General features: G+C 50.2%; 2 protein-coding genes across 3 annotated transcripts in view; both read left to right on the forward strand.

Moving 5' to 3' along the window:
* Positions 1-27,109, forward strand: part of LOC117869539 (IgGFc-binding protein-like) — a 326,696-nt gene that overhangs the window by 248,718 nt on the left and 50,869 nt on the right. The window lies entirely within an intron of this gene.
* Positions 1-27,109, forward strand: part of LOC117869540 (IgGFc-binding protein-like) — a 121,777-nt gene that overhangs the window by 86,595 nt on the left and 8,073 nt on the right. For both annotated transcript variants that reach the window (XM_034756467.1, XM_034756466.1), the window contains exons 6-15: positions 2,239-2,812; positions 8,433-9,010; positions 12,622-13,192; positions 15,071-15,666; positions 17,525-18,098; positions 18,351-18,544; positions 18,998-19,139; positions 19,797-20,137; positions 21,829-22,402; positions 26,189-26,766. In XM_034756467.1, coding sequence (XP_034612358.1) covers positions 2,239-2,812; positions 8,433-9,010; positions 12,622-13,192; positions 15,071-15,666; positions 17,525-18,098; positions 18,351-18,544; positions 18,998-19,139; positions 19,797-20,137; positions 21,829-22,402; positions 26,189-26,766 — 4,722 coding nt within the window. The remainder of the gene's footprint in view (positions 1-2,238; positions 2,813-8,432; positions 9,011-12,621; positions 13,193-15,070; positions 15,667-17,524; positions 18,099-18,350; positions 18,545-18,997; positions 19,140-19,796; positions 20,138-21,828; positions 22,403-26,188; positions 26,767-27,109) is intronic.

A 27,109-nucleotide genomic window follows, 5' to 3' on the forward strand; every position in this document is an offset into this window, starting at 1 on the left:
AGTGTGACAGGGTCGGTAGCTCACCGCTGTGGCGCCTCCTCCTGGCCGCTTCGGGGAATTAGTTTTGCGCCAGTAGAGCGCCCTCTTTGGGTGGCGTTCCGCCTGTCGTCTCGCCTCTGTGGCGTGCACGGACTTGCGTTGCTCCCGACGTCGGCGTCCTCTTCCAGAGCACTGCCCTCCGACAGTGTCCCTTTGTCCAATCACACCCCCTTCCGGGGGGGGGGGGTTAAACAACAGCCCCACACCCTCGAGTCCGATCCTCAGAGTCCAGGACCCGGTGTGGTTCTGACCGGCCGCTCCCTGCGGCCCGTGGCTGCGCGTGGGGTAGCACAGCAAACAAAGGGGGGAAAAAAAGAGGGGGGGGACTCAGGCCCGCCCACTACTCTGAGTCCCGGTCCAGAGGCCCTCGTGTGACAGTCTCACTGTCTTCCTTCTCCTTCCTCCTCTGACTGTCCCTCTGGACCGCTTCCCCAACGGCCCTTCACTACGCTAGGCCTCCTCCTCCCAGGCCTGCCGCCTAGCAGGCTATGGAGTAGGGCCTTCTCCCACTCTCTCAGGCTGGCCTGCACTGCGCTGTCCGTGGTGCTGGCCTCCCAGCTCTGGAGACAGACCTTCCCCTCTGAAGGCCTGGGACAAACTGACCACTCCTGCTCTGGGCAGCCTTTTATATGGCTAAGCCGAGCCCTGATTGGCTGGCTCCAATCTGCCTTCTTATTGGCTCCCAGTAAGCCCTCTCCTGATTGGCTGCGCGTCTATACAGGCGCCTAGGCCTGCCGCAGCCCAGTCTCTCTAGGTGTGGGGTAATCGCCTGTAGTAGTTCCGGGGTGGGGCTCGTCCCTTCCTGGGGCGCCTGAAAGCCAGGCCGCCCCGCTACAAAGCGAATAACAGTTCTGAGCTCAGGCCCTTTGTGCAGGGGCTGAGCAGACAATTAACAGTTCTGAGCTCAGGCCCTTTGTGCAGGGGCTGAGCACACAATTAACAGCTCCGGCCCTGGGTCAGGGCGGGGCTGCACACCAATAGTCAGTCAGTGGCCCAGGCCTTGTAGCAGGGGCTGGGTCAGTTTGGGTTAGCCCAGGCCCTAGGTCAGGGCGGGGCAGCAAATCAATAGTCAGTCAGGGGCCCAGGCCCCTTGGACAAGGAGGAGGAGAGACTGCCACCCGGCGCGGGGTGGCAGGGGGGAACACAGGCCCACCCACTCCACTGTGTTCCAGCCCGGGGCCCTATCCGCAGCAGTCCGTCTGCCGCGCAGTCAGTGGGGATCCTGACCGCAACACACTGACATGGGTTCGGGGTCTGCTATCCCCGGGCCACTTCCCATCTCCTCCTCCATGGGTACCTGCTCCTCCTGAGTTCCGTCTGCTGGGTCACAGATCATGGGCTCCTCCGGGCCCCGAGCACCAGGTAGGTCTGTCGCTCCCTCTGGGCCCTCGGCGGGGGGGAAGCTCAAACCGCTCCTCAGGGTACCGGGCTCTCGGCAGGCTCGGCCAGTCCTCCTCAGGGTACCGGGCTCTCGGCAGGCTCGGCCAGTCCTCCTCGGGATACCGGGCTCTCGGCAGGCTCGGCCAGTCCTCCTCGGGATACCGGGCTCTCGGCAGGCTTAGGTCCGCGGGAGCTCGGGCACCAGCGTCTGTCTTCTCCCGCTGCCGGCCAGCTACTGAGCGCTGGGGCCTGGCCTTTATACTTCCTGTCCCGCCCCTTGACTTCCGGGGGGCGGGGACAGGCCGCAGTGGCTCCGCCCACTCTGGTGGCTTTTCTGGCTCATCGCTTCCTGGGGCGCCTGGAAGCCAGGCCGCCCCGCTACATCGCCCCACCACAACAAGGTAGAACGGATTGTTTAGCATAAGTGGTTAAACTCACTGACATCATAGGACACAAAGGGTGGGTTATTGAGTTGCAGATTGTTGTAATAATCTATAAATCCAGTGTCTTTATTAAAACCATGATTTTGACTGTGCAGGAAAGTTAAGAATTTAGGATCCCAGTCTCGACTTTTGAAAGTGTGGTTCCATTATTAAACAACTTTCAAAACATTGAAATCCTCCAAAAAGAATTACATTTCTCCACCCAGCTCTATTTAATATGATGTTTTAAAGTAATTCTGGTTCAGATTTGGGTCCAGATTCACTGAGAGATTTGGGTCCAGGTTGCACCCCTTGCTAATCTGAGTAGGGGCCACTTTGCAAATGGCAGACTGTTGCACTCAGTTGTGACCTTTCCCCTTTCTTTCTCACCATGAAGGTGAATAACACCAGGGCCCACTTACCCATCTCCCTGAACAACGGGGCCCTTCGACTCTATCAGAGCGGCACCTCCCTCGTCCTCCGCACCGACTTCAACCTCAGAGTGTCCTATGACTGGAACAACCACCTGAGGATCACCGTCCCTAATGACTTCTCTGAGAGCCTGTGCGGTCTGTGCGGCAACTGTAATGGGGACCCTTCCGATGACTTCCGGACCCCGGACGGGGACCTGGCTCCCAGTGTCACCGCCCTGGGGAAAAGCTGGGCGGTGGAAGATGAGGATCAGTTTTGCTGGCACGATTGCATTGGAGGTTGCAGGCCCTGTGCCGCCAGCATCACCAGAAAGTACAAGGAGGAGGCCTCGTGCGGTCTTATAACCAAGGTCTCAGATGGGCCCTTCAGCCAGTGCCACACCAAGGTGGATCCTACAGTCTACTTGGACAACTGCGTGTACGATCTATGCCAGAACAACGGCTACAGGATGGCCCTGTGTGAGGCCCTGAAGACCTACGCGGACACCTGCCAGCAGGAGGGGGTCAGGATTGGGGAATGGAGGCAGCTGGCCAGATGCCGTGAGTACAGATTTGTATGCCAAGGTCTACGGTCTGCTGGTTAGACCGGGGACCCTGGGAAACTCAGCACTCTTGAGTTTTAGCCCTGGTTTTGGGAGGGGGCATGATCGAGTGGCTTGGGATTGACCAGTGATTGGGAAATAAGGACTCCTAGATTCTATTGTACCCACAGTGTTTGTCTGTCAGTGGTATTGCTAAGGTACCTGTCACTTTGAGAATCTAACGCCCACTGATAACTCATGGATGGTTGGGGTAAAATGACACCAGTTTTTGAGTTACTCTTCCTATAATGGACTTGATCCTGTAAGGTGCTAATTACTTCCTGCAGTGTGCTGAGCACCCTCACCTCCTGCTCAGGTCACTGGGATTCGAGGATCTCNCATCACAGCAGCCAGGGCTGAGGTCGGCTTTGTGGGGGTAAGTGCTGGGTGTGGTCAGTACTTAGGATACCTTAAAAACATTTACCCAAGGTGTTGCAAGGAGTAGAATTGTTTAAGTAGTAGAGGGTGCTTTCCTCCTGAATTGGTGCTGTCCCTGAAGCCACGGCACTGTACTAGGGGGTGCTGTACTACGTTCAAATGTACAGGTATCCCAGTAGGGCACACTCTCCCCTTGAAGTCGGTGCTGATCCCAATTCTCATCATGGCAATACCAGGTGCTGTGTGCCATAGAATGGCGCAGGTGGCCAGCAGGGGGCGCTGACCCAATTTCAAAGCTCTGTGCTTGGCGCTAATGTCAGCAACTGGGACGTGGGTGGTCAGACCTACTGGCTGGAGCAGTGGCAGTCAGGGCTAGTAGCCAGATCTGGAGTCAGGAACCAGGAGTCAGAGACAAGGGTCAAAACAACCCCCCCGGGAATCGCGTCACTCGCCAGTGACGCTAACTGACACAGCCCCTTCCCCCTCACTGGAGCTGCTCCCTAACGGGTCTATCCAACGCGTCCCTCCCTGGAGCTGCTCCCTAACGTCTCTATCCAATGCGGGCCCCTCTCCCGCAGGAGCCACTCTCCAGTGGCTTTAACTGATGTGGCCCTATCCCCGGAGCTGCTCCCTAATGAATATAACAAACGCAGCCCTCAACCCTGCAGGCGCCGCTCCCTAACAGCTCTAACGGACACTCTAGGGTTGCCAGACGTCTGGTTTTCAATCTGAATACCTAGTCGAAAAGGGACCCTGGCAGCTCTGGTCAGCACAGCTGACCGGACTGCTAAAAGTCCGGTTGGCCACAGAGGGGCAGGCAGGCACCGTGCCCAGCTCAGCGCAGCTCCCGGGAAGCAGCCGCCATGTTCCTCCAGCTCCTACACAGAGGGGCAGCAAGGGGGGGTCCGTGCACTGCCCTCCCCTGCAGGTGCCGCCCCGAGCACCAGCTCTCCAGCTGCCATTGGCTGGGAACTGTGGCCAATGGAAGCTGCGAGGGCAGGGCCTGCGGGTGGGTACAGTGCACGGAGCCCCCTGGCCTGCAGGCGGGGGCACCACACAGAACCCTGTGACATGCCGCCACTTCCTGGGCGTGACATGGCCTTCCTCCATCCCTGGGAAATGCCGGAGTTGCCTGAGGTCAGCGCCGTCCGGAGCCCACACACCACAACCCCTCCTGCATCCCAACCCCTGCCCCAGCCTGGAGCCCCCTCCCACACCCTGAACCCTTCATCCCTGGTCCCACCCCAGAATCCGCACTGCCAGATGGAGCCCTCACCCTCTCCTGCACCTGAATCCCCTGTCCCAGCCCAGAGCCCCCTCCCACACTCCGAACACCTGCGCCCCAGCCCTCCTGCACCCCAAATCCCTCATCTCTGGTGTTACATTCTATTCTATTCCTTGGGGGAGCATACTGTAACCCCCATATTCCTCATTTTCATATGATCGTGATCTTACATATAAAGCATGCCTAGTAAGGTATCAGGGGAAACGTCATCATCTGCTGAAAGTCATTTCTTTATCCATAGATGTGTATCATTAATGCATATGAAGTTATGAGAATTGTGTTGTATGGTGGTCACTGAAACATGCTGTAAGTTGGGGAATCAGCCAGATATTAGCTCCCCAGAGGCAACAGCAAGGAAAATAATCAATGCCTGGGCAGGGTGTTAAACAGCCCATCAACAGCCATTGTCCAGCAAGGGAGCGACAATGCAATGACTCACCTGTATGAGGCCATACAAGGGAAATTGCTCAGCCTTGCTTGGAGAGACTCAGCAATGCTCCCCAGACATGCCTGGACTTGTGCTCCCCAAACACATGGACTGAGGGTATAAAACAGACAGAGTGGACACACACTGGGTCCTTTTCCTGCCCCCACTTTCCCTGCAAGCACCTAAGACACTGAGAAGAATACAAGACTCCAACAGAGGAGATAGGCCCAGGTTTAAGGAACAAACCTGTATATTAAGGACTGCAATATCCAGTGGGGTGAGAAAAACTGCTTAATCTAGATGCTGCCCAGTCTAATAGGGTTGAGAGTTTAGACTGCGTGCTTATATTTTATTTTATTTTGGTAACCACTCTGACTTTTTGCCTATCACTTAATATCACTTAAAATCTACCTTTGTAGTTAATAAATTTATTCTACCTGAAGCAGTGTGTTTGGTTTGAAGCGTGTCAGAGACTCCCCTTGGGATAACAAGCCTGGTACATATTAATTTCTTTGTTAAATTGATGAGCTCATATAAGCTTGCAGCGTCCAGTGGGGATAACTGGACACTGCAAGACAGAGGTTCCTAGGGTTGTGTCTGGGACCGGAGATATTGTCCAGTGTCATTCGGTTGCACATACATAGAATCATAGAATATCAGGGTTGGAAGGGACCTTAGGAGGTCATCTAGTCCAACCCCCTGCTCAAAGCAGGACCTAATCCCAACCAGAGGCTGTGTATGAACAGCCCAGGAGTGGGGGTTCTCACAGCAGAGCAGGGTAAGGTTGGTCCCAGAGTCAAGGGTTCGAGTGACCTAGCAGATCATCAGTCCGGATAACACCAGGGGAACGTCACACCCAGACCCACCCCAGAGCCCGCATCCCCAGCCATAACCTTCACTCCCTCCTGCACCCGAACCCCCCTGCCCCAGCCCGATGAAAATCAGTCAGTGAGCAAGGATGGAAGAGAGTAAGCGACAGAGGGAGGGAGGATGGAGTGAACGGAGGCGGGGCCTCTGAGGGGGTGGGGCCTCAGAGCAGGGAGCAAAGCAAGGGTGTTCAGTTTTCTGCAATTAGAAAGTTGGCAACCTGAGATGTGGCCCCCTCCCCTGCAGGAGCTGCTCCCTAATGGCTGTAGGTGACAGCTCCCTCCCTGTAGCCACTTCCAAATGGCTCTAACTGATGCGGCCCCCTCGCCCTCAAAATTCCAACCTTTGAACTGTTTATAGTGTCGTGGTCGCCATGCTGGTCCCAGGGTGTTAGAGAGACAAGGTGGGAGAGGAAATGTCTCTTATTGGACCAACTTCTGTTGGTGAAAGAGGCAAGTCTTCCAGCTACCCAGAACTCTTCTTCAGGTTTATGCTAAAGAATTAGATTGACCCAGATGTGTCGCTCAGGGGCACATAGGCACCAAATTTTGGTTCCCAGGGGGTGCTCCAAACACTCTATATCCCTTCCCCCAAGCCCCTACCCCCTCTGCAACCCTTTCCACCCCTGCTCCTCCCCCTCCCTCCCCAGTGCCTGCTGCACACCGCAGAACAGCTGATCTCGGTAGGCAGGAGACACTGGGAAGGAGGGGGAGGAGCTGATACACAGGGCTGCCAGTGGGTGCTCAGCACCCACTATTTGTTTTTCATGTGTGCTCCAGCCCCAGAGCACCCACGGAGTTGGTACCTATTCAGGAGCGTGAAAAATCCACACGCTGAGCAATGTAGTTAAGCCATCATAAGGGCTTGTCCACACTTACAGAGCTGCACCAGTGCAGCTGCACAGCTGTAGCGCCTAGTGAAGATGCTACCTAGGCCGACAGGACAGGTTCTCTTGTTGGGGTAGGTACTCCACCCACTCTACACTACAGTCCTAGGATAATGCAAAGCAGTTGACCTCGACCTAACTATGTAAGTGTCTACAGTAAATAATTATCAACATAGCGCTACCTGCACCGGGGGATAGGTCAGTATAACTGCATTGCTCACGGGTGTGGATTTTCCACAGCTGCAGCTTTCCAAATGTAGACGAGCTACGAGTGTCATAGCTAAATACAAGGTGGAACAGATTGTTTAGCATAAGTGGTTAAACCCACTGACATCATAGGACAAAAAGGGTGGGTTATTGAGTTACAGATTGCTGTAATAATCTGTAACGCCAGTCTCTTTATTAAAACCATGATTTTGACTGTGCAGGAAAGTTAAGAATTTAGGATCCCAGTCTCGACTTTTGAAAGTGTGGTTCCATTATTAAATAACTTTCAAAACACTGAAATCCTCCAAAAAGAATTACATTTCTCCACCCAGCTCTATTTAATATGATGTTTTAAAGTAATTCTGGTTTAGATTTGGGTCCAGATTCACTGAGAGATCTGGGTCCAGGTTGCACCCCTTGCTAATCTCAGTAGGGGCCACTTGGCAAATGACAGACTGTTGCACTCAATTGTGACCTTTGCCCTTTCTTTCTCACCGTGAAGGTGAATAACACCAGGGCCCACTTACCCATCTCCCTGAACAACGGGGCCCTTCGGCTCTATCAGAGCGGCACCTCCCTCGTCCTCCGCACCGACTTCAACCTCAGCATGTCCTATGACTGGAACAACCACCTGAGGATCACCATCCCCAGGGTCTTCTCCGACAGCCTGTGTGGCCTGTGCGGCAACTATAACGGGAACCTCTCTGATGACTTCCAGACCCTAGATGGGGACCTGGCTCCCAGTGTCACCGCCTTGGGGAAAAGCTGGGCAGTGGAAGATGAGGATCAGTTTTGCTGGCACGACTGCATTGGAGGCTGCAGGCCCTGTGCCCCCAGCATAGCCGGAAAGTACAAGGAGGAGACCTCATGCGGCCTGATAACCAAGGTCTCAGATGGGCCCTTCAGCCAGTGCCACACCAAGGTAGATCCTACAGTCTACTTGGACAACTGTGTGTACGATCTGTGCCACAACAACGGCTACAGGAAGGCCCTGTGTGAGGCCCTGAAGGCCTATGCGGACGCCTGCCAGCTGGAAGGAGTCAGGATTGGGGAATGGAGGCAGCTGACCAGATGCCGTGAGTACAGATTTGTATGCCAAGGTCTATGGTCTGCTGGTTAGACCGGGGAGCCTCGGACTCAGCACTCTTGAGTTCTAACCCTGAATCGAGTGGTTTGGGATTGAGCAGTGATTGGGAAATCAGGACTCCTGGGTTCTATTGTACCCACAGTGTTTGTCTGTCCGTGGTATTGCTAAGGTGCCTGTCACTTTGAGTATCTAACGCCCACTGACTCATGGATGGTTGGGGTAAAATGACGCCAGTTTTTAAGTTACTCTTCCTACCATGGACCTGATCCTGTAAGGTGCTAATCACCTCCTGCAGTGTGCTGAGCACCCTCACCTCCTGCTCAGGTCACTGGGATTCGAGGATCTCAGAGCCCCACAAGATACATCCCCCTCTGCCTATTTTAAATACTGCTTTTGCTTGGAGAGAACTTGCTGCTAAATCTGTTGGCCCTTCATTCCCCAGCCATGGAGTGCCCCCTGGAGAACAGCCAGTACCAGCTCTGTGGAACAGCCTGCCCAGCCACGTGTGTGGACCAGTCAGCCCCCAGCAGCTGCCAAGACCCCTGCGTGGAAAGCTGCCAGTGCAAGGATGGTTTTGTGCTGAGCCAGGGCAAATGCATACCCATACAAGACTGTGGGTGCCTATTCGAGGGGCGCCCCTATGCCCCCAATGAAAGTTATTGGGTCAATGAGGCATGTGGGACACGGTGCATATGCAATGCAACCACTAGGCAAGTCGAATGCGTGGCCGCCACGTGCAAACAGTCGGAGAGGTGCGGGCTAGTGAATGGCGTATGGGGCTGTTACCCCTCCAGCTATGCCACCTGCTCTGTGACAAGGAATCTGCACTACACCACCTTTGATGGACAGAGATACGACTTCCAAGGCACCTGCCGCTACCAGCTCACGGCTCTGTGCAAGAAGGCGGAGGGACTGGTGGACTTTGAAGTCTACTTCCAGCAGAACAATACCGCTCCTGTACAGATCAAGGTGTATCAGACCAACCTCAGGGTCAGCAATCAATTCCCTGGGAAAGTCCTGGTGAGTTTCTCAAATTGTCTCTAATCTCCCTAAAACTTTTGGGGAAAGTCACCTGTGTGATCTAGAAAACTTGCAGACAGTACATGGAAGGATTTTGAAATATAGGATTAATTGTAACCACATTCTTCTATAAACAGGGAACCAATGGAGATATTAAAGGATTGGGGTGATGTGGTTACATGTCGCATGTGTGAGAAGGTGTCTGAATCATAGAATCGTAGGGCTGGAAAGAATCTTGAGAGGTCATCTAGTCAGGTTCCCTGCACTCATGGCAGGATTAAGTGTTATGTAGACCATCCCTGACAGGTGTTTGTCTAACTTGCTCTTAAAAATCTCCAATGATGGATATTCCACAACCTCCCAAAGCAATTTACTCAAGTGATTAACAACCCTGAGAGTTAGGAAGTTTCTCTTAACGTCCAACCTAAACCTCCCTTGCTACAATTTAAGCCCATTGCTTTTTCTCCTATCCTCAGAGGTTAAGGAGAACAGTTTTTCAGCTTCCTCCTTGTAACAACCTTTTATGTATTTGAACAACAAGGAGTCCGGTGGCACCTTAAAGACTAACAGATTTATTTAGGCATAAGCTTTCGTGGGTAAAAAAACCACACTTCTTCAGATGCATGGAGTGAAAGTTACAGATGCAGGCATTATGTAACACATGAAGAGAAGGGAGAACCTCACAAGAGGAAAACTAGTGTTGACACAGCAATTGCATCAGGGTGGATGTAGTCCACTCCCAATAATAGATGAGTAGGTGTCAATTCCAGGAGAGGCAAAGCTGCTTTTGTAATGAGCCAGCCACTCCCAGTCCCTATTCAAGCCCAAATTAATGGTGTTAAATTTGCAAATGAATTTTAGTTCTGCTGTTTCTCTTTGAAGTCTGTTTCTGAAGTTTTTTTGTTTAAGAATAGTTACTTTTAAATCTGTTATAGAATGTCCAGGGAGATTGAAGTGTTCAATTGAGTCCTCATCAGCGCAGAGTAGAGCAGAAGAATTACTTCTTGTGCCTTGCTTAAAACACTCTTGCTAATACATCCCAGAATGTTTGCTTTTTCTGCATCAGTGTTACACTGTTCAATCATATTTAGCTTGTGATCCATAATGATCCCCAAATCCCTTTCTGCAGTACTTCTTCCTAGGCAGTCATTTCCCATTTGTATGTGTGCAACTGACTGTTGTTTCCTAAGTGGAGTACTTTGCATTTGTTACTCCTGGGAAAATATCTGTCTGGCAAAATTTTTATTTTCCCACATAAAAAACATTGTGCCTAAGAAGTTCTGCAGTTCTGACTTTTGCTCACCGGAGGCCGCTGTGGCACAAAAAAAATGTATTTTATGTGGGAAAATACTAAATTCTATGCCCAGTGATGCAGAATTCCCCCATGAGCAGTACCTTGCCGGTGGAGCAAGTTTAGGACAGAGTGGGGCACATAGGGCTGCTGGGGGGTCACACACTGGGGTTCAGAATGACGTGTGGGGGGACAGACTGGAGCATGGGCTCAGGGGCTAGTTGGGTGACAGTATTGAGCCTGGGGATGGGGGAGGAGGGCTGCAGAGACCCATGGGGATGAGGGGTGTTGGGACGGGGCAGATGTGCCTGATTGAATGGCAGAGGCTTGGGGTCATCCAGGGCCTTCATGGGGGAAGGCTTCCCAACACCCTAACAATCCCACCCCCCACAAAGAAAAACCTCCCACCCACACTCAACACTCTCCGGTCACTCCTAGGCTCCTTCTCTCTCCATGAGGTCCTCCGTTACCCCTGACTCCCCAAGCCTTTGCCCTGCTTCTGACAGGTGCAGGAAATACAGTTCTGTATTGTCATTTAAATGAATTACACAAAGTTCTGTATGAATATGCCTAGGGAGGAATCAATTTGTCTAAACTAACTTTACCAGAATTTTTTTTTTTTTGGTCTGTATTGTTACAGACATACTTACTGACACATATTTTGAAATAAATTACCAAAATAATTGAAACTGGCATGATTATATTGTTATTTTGACAAAGAAGATATGCAGAATTTTGCAGAAATTTCAAACGTGTGCAAAATTTTTAATTTTGGGGAAGCAGAATTTATAATTTTGGGGCACAAAATTCCCCTAGGAGTAATTTGTCCTTATTGAATTTCATCCTATTTACTTCAAACCATTTCTCCAGTTTGTCCAGATCATTTTGAATTTTAATCCTATCCTCCAAAGCACTTTCAAACTCTCCCAGCTTGGTATTGTCCACAAACTTTATAAGTGTCCTCTCTATGCCATTATCTAAATCAGTGATGAAGATATTGAATAGAACCAGACCCCAAATGGATCCTTGCAGGATCCCCCTTGATATGCCCTTCCAGCTTGACTGTGATCCACTGATAACTATTCTCTGGGAACGGTTTTCCAACCAGTTATGCACCCACCTTGTAGTAGCTCCATCTAGGTTGTATTTCCCTAGTTTGTTTATGAGAAGGTCATGCAAGACAGTATCAAAAGCCTTACTAAATTCAAGATATACCACATCTACCTCTTCCCTCCCATCCACAAGTGTCCACACTGTCAGAGTGTGCTCTCATCCCCAATGGGGCACCTCCTTGTGGCCACAACTTGGAATTAGCTCTGCCTTTCTGAAGCCCCGTCCTGTGAGTGCTCACTCTATGACACTCTCTCTCTCTACCTGAACTTGATGGCTCCCTCCTTGTGGCTTGCCCCTCTGGTTAGGTCACTGTAATTTTTCCATTCTGGGTGGTTTGTGTACCAACTGTCCCCTACTGTCCCAGGCAGTCTTCCAATTCACTGCCCCTCAATGGTGCCAAATCCCCAGTGGCTGGTAGGGGAACCTGGGCTCACCCTCATCTTTGGGTTCCAGCCCAGGGACCCTAAAACCAGCAGCTAAGGTCTATCCTGTCCCATGCCTTGTTTCTGTTTCATAGAATCATAGAATATCAGGGTAGGAAGGGACCTAAAGAGGTCATCTAGTCCACCCCCCTGCTCAAAGCAGGATCAATTGCCAACTAAATCATCCCAGACAGAACTTTTCCTTTTCCTTGGATTGCTTCCTATGTTGTCTCTATCAGTCTCCTTTTTCACCCTTGTCTGGGTACACTCTTCCCTCCTGGCCAAGCCTTCCCTCTCCCTAGCCTCAGAGAGTGACTGCAGACCTCCTCCCTGGAGCCCCCTTCTGTCCTCAGCTACCTTGCTTTATACCAGCCCCACCTGTTCCTGTTCAGCTTCACCCTTTAATTAGTTCTCATTGCTCCCTGGCTCCTCCTCCAGGTGCATCTTAGATGGTTAATTGGCCTGTCTAGCCACCTTAACCCTTTCAGGGGCAGGTGTGGGGTGAGCACTCCCTCACAGTGTCAATAGCATCCAGCAGAGGTGGGAACCTGGGGCTCAAGTAGGACAGAGAGGAGGGAACTGCAATAGCTAATACCAGGGGAAATTCAAGTCTGGGTAGAGCTGGGATTCAGGCAAGCTGTAGGGAATGAAGCAGGCCGGACTGGATGATTATTTGAACAGAGGTGGCTGATTATTGTAATCATGGGCCAGAGCTCTGTGCCTGGGGTGAGAGGTTCCAACAGAGGCGTGTGATGTTTCATATCCCATGTGTCTTGCTTTAACAGGTGAACAGTTTCCTGATGAATCTTCCCTCCAACCTCGTTGATAAGAAAATCTCTGTGTATAGAAATGGCTGGGCCACAGTGATCCAGGCAGACTTTGGCCTCACTGTTACCTTTACCGGGTGGTCAGGACGCACTACTGTCACTATGCCAGTGACCTACGCGGGAGCCGTGTGTGGTCTGTGTGGCAACTTCAACAGTGACAAGGAGGACGACATGCTGATGAGGGATGGCACACTAGCACCAAGCCCTGTCAGCTTTGGCCAGAGCTGGAAGGTGGGTGACCTCCCAGGATGCTCTGCAGTAATGATACCACCATGCGCAAGTGTAGAGGCTATTGAAAAACAACAACGAGGTAGCAGAGGGCAGTGTGGGTTCATCCTCCACAAGAGTGGCCCCTTCAGAGGATGTCACAGCAAAGTGGACCCTCATGGATACTTCGTAGACTGTGTACATGGCTATTGTGCCCTCAGTGGGCGGGAGAGTAACGTCTGCCAGGCCATTGCTGGCTATGCTGAGGCATGTCAGGAAGCTGGAGCTATGGTGCATCCCTGGAGGACTACGACATTCTGCTGTGAGTCCCCCATGTTCACCGCTGCCTGCCCCATGGGGATCACTATTCCAAGTTGGCTGGTAGATGTTGGTTTAAATGCTGAGCTCATCAAGTGATGTAGAACATTTCTTAATTAAGAAAGGAACCCAAAGTATGGGTACAGTACAGGCAGTGGCTGTAGAAACTGCCCTCTCACGGTGCCCTATCAATGTGCTGCATCCCAGGCCAGAGGAGCACTGTCTAGAGATAAAATCATAAAAGATTAGGGTTGGAAAAGACCTCAGGAGGTCATCTAGTCCAACCCCCTGCTCAAAGCCGGACCAACCCCAACTAAATTATCCCAGCCAGGGCTATGTAAAGCTGGGCCTTAAAAACCTCTAAGGATGGAGATTCCACCACCTTCCTAGGTAACCCATTCTAGAGCTTTACCACCCTCCTAGTGAAATAGTGTTTCTAATATCCAAACTAGATCTCCCCTACTGCAGCTTGAGACCATAGCTTCTTGTTCTGTCATTTGCCACCACTGAGAACAGCCGAGCTCCATCCTCTTTGGAACCCCACCTCAGATAGTTAAAGGCTGCTATCAAATCCCACCTCTCTTCTCTTCTGCAGACTAAACAAGCCCAGTTCCCTCAGCCTCTCCTCATAAGTCATGTGCCGCAGCTCCCTAATCGTTTTCATTCCACTGGACTCTCTCCAATTTGTCCACATCTTTTCTGTTTTGGGGAAACCAAATCTGAATGCAATACTCCGATGTGGCTTCACCAGTGCCAAACAGAGGGGAATAATCGCTTCCCTCGGTCTGCTAGCAATACTCCTAATTATGCAGCCCAATATGCTGTTAGCCTTCTTGGCAATGAGGGCACACTGCTGACTCAGATCCAGCTTCTCATCCACTGTAATTCCCAGCTCTTTTTCTGCAGAACTGCTGCTTAGCCAGTCGGTCCCCAGCCTGTAGCGGTGCATGGAATTCTTCCATCCTAAGTGCAGGACTCTGCACTTGTCCTCGTTGAACCTCATCAGATTTCTTTTGGCCCAATCCTCTCTAATTTGTCTAGGTCCCTGTGTATCCTATCCCTACCCTCCAGTGTATCTACCACTCCTCCCAGTTTAGTGTCATCTGCGAACTTGCTGAAGGTGCAATCTATCCCATCATCCAGATCATTAATAAAGATGTTGAAAAAAACTGGCATCAGGACCGACCCCTGGGGCACTCCGCTTGATACTGGCTGCCAGCTAGACATTGAGCCATTGATCACTACCTGGCCAGCCTGAAAATCTAGCCAGCTTTCTATCCACCTTATAATCCATTCATCCAATCCATACTTTTTTTAACTTCCTGGCAAGATTTCTGTGGGAGATGGTATCAAAAGCTTTGCTAAAGATGTAGTGGTGCCCTTTATAGCCCATCTTGTCCTTGGCTTATCTGCTGACACTGGGACATAATTAGCACTGGGACATGGTGATGACTCACTAATTGAGATGTCTGTCCACTAGGAACTGGTCTGGGAACCCACCAACTCATCTCCCATAAGTCATCATCTGGGAATGAGTTTTAGGCACTACTGACCTGGAATCAAAGTAAAAAGCTAGTGGTGAAAAGATCTTCAGAACTATTCCAGGTCCATGAGCCCTCCACTCCCTACACCTTGACCTTGGTCCAAATTGGAAGCCTAGCTTTAGGAAAGAGATTTACTGTATCCCATTGCCTGTTTGTTTGTTTTTTTGGAGCAACCAGATAACCAGACCTGGAACTAAATTACACATGGTGCCTTTTATTAATTAACCAAGCCAAGGAAATAGAAAAGTAGGAGCTTGAATGAAATCGCATGTTCTTTGTTGGTTCATTGCACACATTGCTAATGCACTATGAGAGTTAACTTTTTGTTCTAATTACAGCTCCATCCTGTCCCCCGAACAGTCACTATGAATTCTGCAGCAGCAGCTGCGATGTGACATGCAGCAACCTCTATGCCCCGGTGCAATGCACGACCCAGTGTAAGGAAGGCTGCGTGTGTGATGAGGGCTTTGTTCTCAGTGGCGACCACTGCGTCCCCATTTCCCAGTGCGGATGCCTCCACAGGGGACTTTACTACCAGGCTGAGGAGACCTTCCACCCAAGCGGTTCATGCAAGGAGCAGTGCATGTGTCAGGCTGGTGGGGAGGTTGTGTGTAGGGAATTCTCCTGCGGCGCTGGTGAGGAATGTGGGGTGGTGGACGGCATCCAGAAATGCCACCTGTTTCGATCTGCGACCTGTTCTGCCTCTGGCCATCCCCACTACCTCTCTTTCGATGGGGTCGCCTTTGACTTCCAAGGCACCTGCACTTACGTCCTGGCCAAGACCTGCATTGATGCCAGTGACCTTACACCATTCACTATCAGCATAGAGAAAGAATCTTGGGGCAGCGGGAACGTCTCCATGGCCAAGCTGGTGTCCATCCATGTGTATGGGATCACACTCACCCTGCTGCTGAGCAAACTGGGAACCATCATGGTAAGTCCTTCTCCAGATCCTCATGTAGATCGTTCTGAGTGTCCTTTTGTGGCCAGAGGTTTCTGCATGTGGCCTGCCTCAGCTTCCCCTCTTGGACTCTTCAACAGCTCACAACAGGTTTTTACAAGTCCAATAGCAACAGCCGTCGTAAGGGTCTCATTCAAATAGGAATTTTCACAACAGACATTCATCACCTTATCTGGTCATTCCCAGGCATTGCCTGACTGCTGTCTCACTCCCCTACTTTCAGGTTTCTCTGAGGGAGCCTACTGACTGCCAGCAGCCTCTCTATTCCCCTTTCTCCCTGAGAACTCTCTCTGCTGGACCAGGAGCCTGGCTTCTTCCTGCTTCTCTTACAGGGGACATATATGATTCCTGCTCAGATGTGCCTACTTAGTAATAAGGATTGGCCGCGAGCCACTGAGGGGCAGGCCACCCTGCTACAAGGTTCATATACCAGGCTCATCCACATGGTATTTGAGCCCCTCCCAGAAATACATTAAGCAATGTTACTTACATCTTCCACATGTTTCTTCTCTCCTCCTCTCCCCAGGAAAGATGTATGTGCAGTGGGGTGTTTTATTGTGGATTTTTTTTATAATGATAAATGTATACTTGTGTTGCCATATATATGTTGGAGAAAGGTGGTCTAAGAACGCACCTTGCACTTGGAAAGAAGGGTGGCCAGGTTTGTGAGGGTCCTTACTTCCTGAGACGGTTCATTCTCCAGACTTGGATCAACTCCTAATAAAGCTTTGTCTCCGGGAGACACAGTTTATCCTTATTGATGTGATTTCCATTGTGCCAATGGAAAGAAGTTGTCCACCACAGTCTTCAACCTGGAGGTTTAATTCCTCTTTTAGATAGCCTGGGCACAGGCCACTGAGCGCCTTGGGATAAAGACTGAGGACTTGAACTGGATTCCTTGTTATATGGGAAACCAGGATAGGGAGTGGAGGACAGGTTTGATGTGTACAGCAGCTAGTGTTGCTGAGGAGGCATGCTGCAGAGTTGTCTAGCACTTGAATATTCCTGAATGATTCATGCCCGGGTATACCACCTTGCTATGTAGTCCAGCAGGGAGGTGACAAAGCCATGAATGGTTGAAGCCCGGTCATCTTCTGTCAGAATGGGATGCTGTCTCCTACCCAGCTAGAGATGGTAGAAAGTGCTACTCATGGATGCTGCTATGTCAAAGCTTCTCTTGGGTGAGATGAGCATCCTCCAGCTCAGCTCCATCTTTGCCTCCCTTCTTGGTTATACCCCTATCTATGAGTATTAATTATTTGATGAACCCCCTCCACATAGCTCACATTTTGCAAACATGGGGTAAAATTCCTCCCCATTTTATCTCCATTGGCCTCTGTGTTGAAGAATCTGTCCCAGACCCTAGTGCCTTGTGAAGCCAGCAGTCTAATTTGGGGCAAATTGAACACATAGGAAATTGTTTGATATAGGAGAGGGAGGGAAGGAATGAAGGAAGGAGGCGTCACCAGGGAAGTGGGTTTTTAGGCGGGGGGGGAGATGGAGAAGAAGTAGGAGACTGTTCTGAGTCCAGGAGTTGGCATGAGAAGGAGCAGGCCAAACATGGGTTGAGGAGTTGGGGAAGTAAAGAGAGAGGATGAGGAGGAAGGGAGGTGTCTGACACATGAAATCAGAAATGTAAGTCTGGGTGACAATGTCAAGAGCTTGGAAGGTGAGGACAAATCATTGCAAAGTGAAATCAGGAGTCATGAGTCATTCTGGATTTAACCCATGGTGTCAGTGAGAGCTGAATCTCAAAACTTGTCCATAGCCCCTACCCACACATGCAGTGTCCATCCTACCTGCTCACAGGGGAATGTGCTGTCTTTTCCAGGTGGACGGGGTATCCCACAATCTCCCCGTGATAATGGTCAATGGGCAGCTCCGAGCATATCAGCACGGCACTAATGTCCTGGTGCAAACTGACTTTGGCCTCACTGTGAGCTACGACCTGGTTTACCAGGCCAGAGTCACCATCCCAGGGAGCTACCATGGCCAGACGTGTGGCCTGTGCGGAAACTACAATGGACAGCAGGACGAGGAGTTCCTGCTCCCTGATGGCAGGACAGCCCCTGATGCAGCAGCATTTGGCTCTGCTTGGGAAGTCCAGATCCCAGGAGCGTCCTGTACAGACAGATGTGCTGGAAACAGCTGTCCAGTTTGCGAAGAGAAGACGAAGGAGGTCTTCAAAGGGCGCAACTACTGTGGGCTGCTCACAGACCCCAACGGCCCCTTTGTGGCCTGCCACGGCACGGTCAGCCCCAGTGTGTATCAGAGCAACTGCCTGTATGATCTGTGCCTGGGCAACGGGGACGCACAGGTTCTGTGCCAGAGCATCCACAGCTACGTGACGGCCTGCCAAGAGTCCGGGGCCCCCATCCTGCCCTGGAGGAACACCTCCTTCTGTCGTAAGTGCGCTGATAGTGTAGGAGCTATGGGATGCCCTGGGGAAGGGAGGAGGTCATGTTACTGGGCATCTTGTTCCAGCCATCTGGGCTTCTTCTGGAACTCTTCTGGATGGGAACCAACAATCTCATGTTTCATTCTAAAGGCGCCCTGTTCCTCTCCTCCCTCTCCTGCTCTCCTCTCCTTCATGTCTGTGCCTCTAGGCCATGGTGTGAGATCTTTCCAGCCATCATTTATTTCTCTCTCTATTTAAGCTGTGAGCTGCCCAGTGAACAGCCACTATGAGGTCTGCGCTGACCTCTGCACCTCCACGTGCAATGGAGACATCATGGACTGCCCAGAGACCTGTGCTGAAGGCTGCCAGTGTGACGATGGCTTCTTCTTCGATGGCCAGGGCTGTGTGATTCTGCAGAGGTGTGGGTGTTTCGAGCAGGGGAGATACTATAAGGTACAGCCTCAAGGAGTCTGGGTCTGATCTGAAGTTTTTTTTCATATATCTTAATCCCTACACTAGTCAGGAACAGGGTTTGCTATAGTGGATCAGAGCATTGGCCTATCCAGCCTGGCATCCCTGCTTTGTTAATATCCAATGCCCAAAGCATCAAGAAAAGCAAGATTTGATTCCCTTTGTCCGGTGTGGGGAAACTGAGGCATAGAGGGGGGCAGTTTTGCTCAACACCACCCAGTGAATGAGTAGCAGATGGGAGGTTAAAACCTAGGCATTGTTCTGTCCCTCAGCCCAATTCTTAGCTCATTAGAAAGCCTCTCTCTTTAATGTTAAGAGAAATAATATTATGACACAATAGTTTTTCCACATACCTCACCACACAGTTTAGCACTGCCAGAAATAACCATTTCCAGTTACATTGCCTTATTTCCTGCTTCCCAAACATCCCATCAGTCCAGTGAGATGGTCCTGATGAACGAGTGCCAGCAAAGCTGCACCTGTGTTCCTGCCCGAGGGGTGACCTGCAAAGCCCACAACTGCACCAGTGGAGCAACCTGCCAGATCAGAGATGGCGTCATGGACTGCGTCAGCCAAGGTAAAGGAGAGTCACTGATTGAAACATGCCCTGAGGGGTTATTGCATAAGCAGTGAGTAAAGTCATTTCAATTATGTCTCCTCACCCTTCTCATTCTCTCTCCTCCTTTATTTAGCCTGGAACGCTGACCCGTAATATTAGAGAATTTTGACTTGAAAGATGGAAACACTTGTTGGGTCAGAGTCTCTGCTGCGTCCATCTTCTGATGTGCACAGCAGAGCCAAGTGGGCAGCTGTCAGGAAGCTGATCACACTCATAGATCTTCTTCCTGGCTGTAGCCTAGGGGCTGCTCTAAATTGGAGCCTACTAGCTGTGGGGGCCATTAGTCAGCTGGGCACTGTCAGAGCCCAGCACATCCCAGCCACTCTCCTTTGCCTGCTCCATGCTGCCCACAACATGCCCATAGGTGGTGTTCCACCTCTGCCAGGCATTGCGGGGAAGGAGACATAAGAGCTGGTTTTGCTGTGATTACACACATGCAGAGATTTCCTCAGCATGGGCTCGTGGGAGGTTTGTGAATGATGCAAAGGAAGTGTGTATGGGGAGAGAAGAAGAGAGACAGAGGAGTGCATGGTGATAGATAAATATAACGATATATGTGGGGGGAGAGATGATTAGTCTGCTGTTTCTTGTCTTTCTATTGTCTTTCCCCATTAGTTATTCCAAAGCCATCCTGCAGTGTGGTCCGCTGCAGGGAAGGAACTATTTGTAAGATGATAAATGAGCAGCCAAAGTGTGTGCCAGTCTCTCGGGGCACGTGCTGGGCTGGGGGATATTTTCATTACCACACCTTCGATGGATGGGCATACGATTTCCATGGCAATTGCACCTACACCGTGGCCAAGACCTGCAGGGATGCCTCCGGCCTGCCCTCCTTCCATGTCATGGCCAAGAGCGAGAACCGTGGGAACACACAGGTCTTCTACAGTGGGTCGGTGACTGTCCAGGTGGATGGAGTCACTGTCACAGCAGCCAGGGCTGAAGCCGGCTTTGTGTGGGTGAGTGCTGGGCGCGCACGTCCACCCTGCTCCTATGTCCACTCTGTAGGCTTTGCTAAATAGAGGGCAGGAAACTGCAGCCCCCACCACGGATGAGGCATGTTGTGGGTAGGACAGAGCAGGCAAAGGAGAGTGGCTGGGAGGTGATGGGCCCTGACAGTGCCCAGCTGGCTAATGGCCCCTATGGGACCACAGCCAGTCAGTTCCATTTAAAGCAGCCCCCAGGCTATGCCCAACGTAGACAAGGCCCGGTGTGGTCAGTAGTTAGGTTATCTTTGCAATGAAGTAATCCAAAGCTTTTCAGTGGGGAATCTTGTTGAAGGAGTAGGGTGTACCCTACTGCTGTATCAGTGCTGTTCCTTAAGTCCCAACACTGTGCTAGTGGATGGGTAGCCTTCCTAATAGGGTCACCCTGTGCTCAGAGTCAGTGCTGAAACCAATGGCCAGCAGGTGCTGTGGTGAGCTGCAGGGGGCGGGGTGGGCCACCTAAAAGGGAACATTGTCCTGGCCAGTCAGTGCTGACCCCAATGCCTATCTAGCAGGTGCTGTGTGGCAGGGAGTGATGTGGGAGGTCAGTTGGGGGCACTGTCCCTCAGAGTCACAGCATGGCGCTACAGAGTGCTGTACTGAAGGGTGCGGGGTGCATGACTCGGTGTGGGGAGCTGTCGGCTCTGTCTCAAGCACATGGGATCTGCATGCCAGATAAAGTGTAGACCTGAGCATTTGGTCATTGCCTATCCCCAGCGCATCATGCAAGAGCAGGGCCAGTATTCCAGCTATTGTGGGCAAATCCCAGCTCCACTGAGTCCATCCTGCCACAAATTCCCCAGCAGTTTCTAATGTAACAGGGATCCCTCTGAGACCCCACCTGAGGAGAATCCCCACTGCTGGATCCGGGAGGACATTGCCTGAACTCTAAGATACGGAAAAATTGAGGCACAGCTAGGCAGCTCAGGGCTTTACCCTACAGAGCCTGCTCCAACCTGAGGTACGTCAGGGGCCCTGGAACATTGTAGACAGCTCCTTGAGACCTCTTGCCCCTCAAGTGCTCCTCCTAAGGGCTCTCACCCACGCAGCATTGTCCCCACAAGAGCCGCTCCCTAATGGTTCTAACCAATGCAGCTCCCGTCCCCTAGAGTAGCTCCCACTCATTCTTCTCCTCAGTCCTTTTGTCTACAACAGGCTACACCACAATCATGGATATAATGTAGGACCTGGTTCGAAAAATCCTATGAATAGCAATGGGGCCAAATCACAATTTCCAGTGAATCTGGACACAAACTTGAACCAAATTTGGATTAAAACATCACATTAGATAGAGCTGGCCTGAGAAAGCTAATTCCACTGGCAGAAAGATTTCAAAATTTTGAAAATTAGCTTCATTCCCATGTGGAATGAAATATGGAAGGAAACTCATAAATTACTACATTTTCTATGAAGACGAATGGAGGTCAGGTCAGTCCACCTGGCAGGCTGCTGAGGAGCTGGTGGCTGGAAAAAACAGACAGGTTTTGAAATCGGCCTTGTTTCCATCAGAACTCCTTGGAAAAGGAACAATCTTCTCAAAACGCTTTTGATTTTGATGAACTGGCAAATACTAGTGAAAAACTATATCAGAGGAGAGCTCAGTATGTACATGACAAACCTGTGTTCTCGATTCTGACCTTTGCCCTTTCTTTCTCACTGCGAAGGTGAATAACATCAGGGCCCACTTACCCATCTCCCTGAACAAAGGGGCCCTTCGGCTCTATCAGAGCGGCACCTCCCTCGTTCTCCATACCGACTTCAACCTTACAGTGACCTATGACTGGAACAACCACCTGAGGGTCACCGTCCCCAGGGTCTTCTCCAACAGCCTGTGCGGCCTGTGCGGCAACTATAATGGGGACCCCTCTGATGACTTCCGGACCCCGGACGGGGATCTGGCTCCCAGTGTCGCTGCCCTGGGGAAAAGTTGGGTGGTGGAAGATGAGGATCAGTTTTGCTGGCACGATTGCATTGGAGGTTGCAGGCCCTGTGCCCCTAGCATTGCCAGAAAGTACAAGGAGGAGGCCTTGTGCGGCCTCATAACCAAGGCCTCAGATGGGCCCTTCAGCCAGTGCCACAGCAAGGTGGATCCTACAGTCTACTTGGACAACTGCGTGTACGATCTGTGCCACAATGACGGCTACCAGAAGGCCCTGTGTGAGGCCCTGAAGGCCTATGCGGACGCCTGCCAGCTGGAGGGGGTCAGGATTGGGGAATGGAGGCAGCTGGCCAGATGCCGTGAGTACAGATTTGTATGCCAAGGTCTATGGTCTGCTGGTTAGACCGGGGAACCTGGGGCTCAGCACTCTTGAGTTCTAGCCCTGGATCGAGTGGTTTGGGATTGAGCAGTGATTGGGAAATCAACACTCCTGGATTCTATTGTACCCACAGAGTTTGTCTGTCTGTGGAACTGCTAAGGTGCCTGTCACTTTGAGTATCTAACGTCCACTGATAATACATGGGAGCTGGGGTAAGATGACAGTTTTTAAGTCACTCATAGAATCATAGATTCTAAGCCAGTGGTTCTCAACCTATTTGCTATTGTGGACCGTATATGCAGCTCTCTAGGTGTTATATGGGCTGCATCCACACAATATATATATTATCTGTACAGGTCTGTCTCATCTTACGCTGGGCTTATGTTCCACGATCAGCACGTAAAGCAAAAACCGCGTATAGTCAAAATTACATTGAGTGTAATGGTGGGCGGAATCGTATTTAAACAGTATTTAAATTGTTATTTTTCTCTTTTTTTTTGTTTTGTTTTTGTTTTTGCTGAACGTGTAAAGCTGAATTTGTGCACGTTAAATGCGCGTAAGATGTGACAGACCTGTATGGCCCGGAGGATGTCACATAGGATGACAAGACAGCAAATGTGAAAAATCGGGATGGGGGTGGGGGGTAATAGGAGCCTATATAAGAAAAAGACCCAAAAATCGGGACTGTCCCTATAAAATCGGGACATCTGGTCACCCTAATGTCACATGGGCTAGAGCAACCTGTGGACTTTGGGTTGAGAACCACTACTCTAAGGTCCGAAGGGACCATGATGTTAACCTAGTCTGACGTCCTGCACATTTCAGCCCACAGAACCTCTCCCACCCACTCCTGTAACCGACCCCTAACCTCTGGCTGAGTTACTGCCATCCTCAAATCTTGATTTAAAGCCTTAAAGTTACAGAATCTGCCATTTACACTAGTTTAAACCAGCAAGTGACCTCTGGCTCAAGTTGCAGCAGAAGGCAAATAATCCCTAGGGTCTGCCAATCTGACCTGGGGGGAAAATTCCTTCCTGACCTCAAATATGGCAATCAACTGGACCCTGATCATGTGGGTGAGACCCTCCAGCCAGACACCTGGGAAAGAATTCTCTGTTGTAACTCAGAACCCTCCCCATCTAGTGTCTCATCACTGGCTGTTGGAGACATTGCTGCTACCAGCTACATGCCTTTGTGGGCAGTCTCATCATACCATCCCCTCCATAAACTTATCAAGCTCAGTCTGGAAGCCAGTAAGGTGTTATGCCCTTATTGCTCTCCTTGGAATGCTGTTCCAAAACTTCACTCCTGTGATGGGTATCATCTAATTTCAAAGCTAAACTTGTTGATGACCAGTTGATGTCCATTTGTTTTTGTGTCAACATTGGCGCTTAATTTAAGTAGCTCCTCTCCCTCCCTGGTGTTTATTCCTCTGATGTATTTATAGAGAGCAATCATATCTCCCTTCAGCCTTTTTTTGATTAGACTAAACAAGCCAAGTCTTGTCTCATAAGGTAGGTTTTCCATTCCTTGGGTCATCCTTCTCTGCATGTGTTCTATTTTGAATTAATCTTTCTTAAACATAGGAGACCAGAATTACACACACTATTCCAGATGAGGTCTCACCAGTGCCTTGTATAATGGTACTAACGCTTACCTGTCTTTAATGGCAATCCCTCTCCTGATGCATCCTAGGACTGCATTAGCCTTTTTTCACAGCCGCATCACATTGGTGGCTGTTAGCCATCCTGTGATCAACCAATACACTCAGGTCTTTCTCCTCCTCTGTCACTTCCAACTGATACATCACCAGCTTATAACAAAAATTCTTGTTATTAGTCTGTAAATGCATGACCTTGCACTTTGCACTATTAAATGTCATCCCATTTCTATTACTCCAGTTTTCAAGGTCATCCAGATCTTCTTGTATGATATTGCGGTCCTCCGCCTTATTGGTAATACCTCCCAACTCTGTATCATCTGCAAATTTTGTTAACACACTCCTACTTTTTGTGCCAACGTCATTAATAAAAATGTTAAATAAGATTGATCCCAAGACCAATCCCTGAAGAACTCCACTATTAACCTTCCTCCAGCCTGACAATTCACCTTTCAATATGTCCTGTTGTAGTCTCCCCTTTAACCAGTTGCTTATCCATCTTACAATTCTCATATTAATTCCCATCTTCTCCAATTTAACTAATAATTTCCCATGTGGAACTGGAGTACTTGTGGCACCTTAGAGACTAACAAATTTATTTGAGCATAAGCTTTTGTGGGCTAAAACCCACTTCATCAGATGCATGCAGTGGAAAATACAGTAGGAAGATCTCTCTCTCTCTCTCTCTCTCTTTCTCTCTCTCTGTGTATGTATGCGTGTGTGTGTGTGTATATATATATATATGTATATATAGTGACAGACCCAGACCAGTGGGGTACAGGAGTCTGGTAGGGGGCAAATATACTGGTCACCGGATGAGTAGTTTTCTGTTCCCTGAGTGTCCAGAGCAGGGGCTGCACTAGAGTAATCAGGAACCTGCTAGAACCAGTTAAGGCAGGCAGGCTAATTAGGACACCTGGAGCCAATTAAGAAGAAGCTGCTAGAATCAATTAAGGCATGCTAATCAGGGCACCTGGGTTTTAAAAAGGAGCTCACTTCAGTTTATGGTGTGAGTGTGAGGAGCTGGGAGCAAGAGGCGCAAGGAGCTGAGAGGGTGAGGGTGAGAGGGTGTGCTGCTGGAGGACTGAGGAGCACAAGCGTTATCAGATACCAGGAGGAAGATCCTGTGGTGAGAATAAGGAAGGTGTTTGGAGGAGGCCCTGGGAAGTAGCCCAGGGAGTTGTAGCTGTCATGCAGCTGTTACAGGAGGCACTCTAGACAGCTGCTGTCCACGGGACCCTGGGCTGGAACCCGGAGTAGAGGGCTGGCTCGGGTTCCCCCCAAACCTCCCAATTGACCTGGACTGTGGGTTCTTCCAGAGGGGAAGGTCTCTGGGCTGTTCCCCAACCCACATGGTGGAAGTCCAACTCAAAGATCTTAATGGGACTAAATTGGGGGGCCTGGATAATCTCAATCCAAGAATATTAAGGCAACTGCCACATGAAATTGCAAGGCCAATAGCAAGGATTTTTAATGAATCTGGAAACTTGGGGGAGAATTTCTAATATTGGTCCTATTTTTAAGAAAGAGAGAAAAGTGATCCAGGAAACTACAGGCCTGTTAGTTTGACCTTAGTTGTATGCAAGTATTTGAAAGAGAAAGCAGTGAAGGAAATAGAGGTAAATGGTAATTGGGATAAAATACAATATGGTTTTACAAAATGTAGATCATGCCCAACTAAACTGATCTCCTTCTTTGAGAAGATAACTGATTTTTTTTAGACAAAGGAAATGCAGCAGATCTTATGTACCTGAATTTCAGTAAGGCATTTGATACAGTTTTGATTACCACTACAAAAAGTTTTTTTTCCTCTCCTGCTGGTAATAGCTCACCTTAAGTGATCACTCTCGTTATAGTGTGTATGGTAACACCCATTGTTTCATGTTCTCTGAGAGAGTGTGTGTGTAATATATATATATATATATATATATATATATATATTATATTGTGACAAAGTTCCTCCTCTATCTTGTTGGGTCCTGTGCTTATTGGTGGATTTCCTGTTGAGGTCACTGGGATTCGAGGCTCTCAGTGCGCCACAAGATACATCCAAGCTTTTGCTTGGAGAGAATTTGCTGCTAAATCTGTTGGCCCTTCACTCCGCAGCCATGAAGTGCCCCCTGGAGAACAGCCAGTACCAGCTCTGTGGAACAGCCTGCCCAGCCACATGTGTGAACCAGTCAGCCCCCAGCAGCTGCCAAGACCCCTGCGTGGAAAGCTGCCAGTGCAAGGATGGTTTTGTGCTGAGCCAGGGAAAATGCATCCCCAAAAGCAGCTGTGGGTGCCTGTTCGAGGGGCGCCCCTATGCCCCCAGTGAGAGTTTCTGGGTCGATGAGGTATGTGGGACACGGTGCATGTGCAACACAGCCACTAGACAAGTCGAATGCGTGGCCGCTACATGCAAACACTCGGAGAGGTGCGAGCTAGTGAATGGCGTATGGGGCTGTTACCCCTCCAGCTACGCCACCTGCTCTGTGACAAGGAATATGCACTATGCCACCTTTGATGGACAGAGATACGACTTCCAAGGCACCTGCCGCTACCAGCTCACGGCCCTGTGCGAGAAAGCGAAGGGACTGGTGGACTTTGAAGTCTACTTCCAGGAGAACAATACTGCTCCTCTACAGATCAAGGTTTATCAGACCAACCTCAGGGTCAGCAATCAATTCCCTGGGAAAGTCCTGGTGAGTTGTCTCGAGTCTCTCTAAAACATTTCTAGAAAGTCACCTGTGTCATCAACACAGGTTACAGACAGTGCATAGAAGGATTGTGAAATATAGAATGAATGGTAACTGGATTCTTCTATGAGCAGGGAGAGGATGGAGATATTTAAAGTGTCATTTCACTTGAGATGGGTCAGAAGGTGTCAGTAGCATCCAACATATGTGGGAACCTGGGGAGCTGTGGGTCAGGTTGAACAGAGAGGAGGGAACTGCAATAGGCAAAGCCAGAGGTAATGAAAGTCTGGTTGGAGGATCCTGCCCTGTCTGGAGAGCTGGGATTCAGGCAGGTTGTAGGAAAGGGAGC

The sequence above is a fragment of the Trachemys scripta genome, chromosome 24, assembly GCF_013100865.1.
Source record: "Trachemys scripta elegans isolate TJP31775 chromosome 24, CAS_Tse_1.0, whole genome shotgun sequence".
NCBI classification, from domain to species: Eukaryota; Metazoa; Chordata; order Testudines; family Emydidae; genus Trachemys; species Trachemys scripta.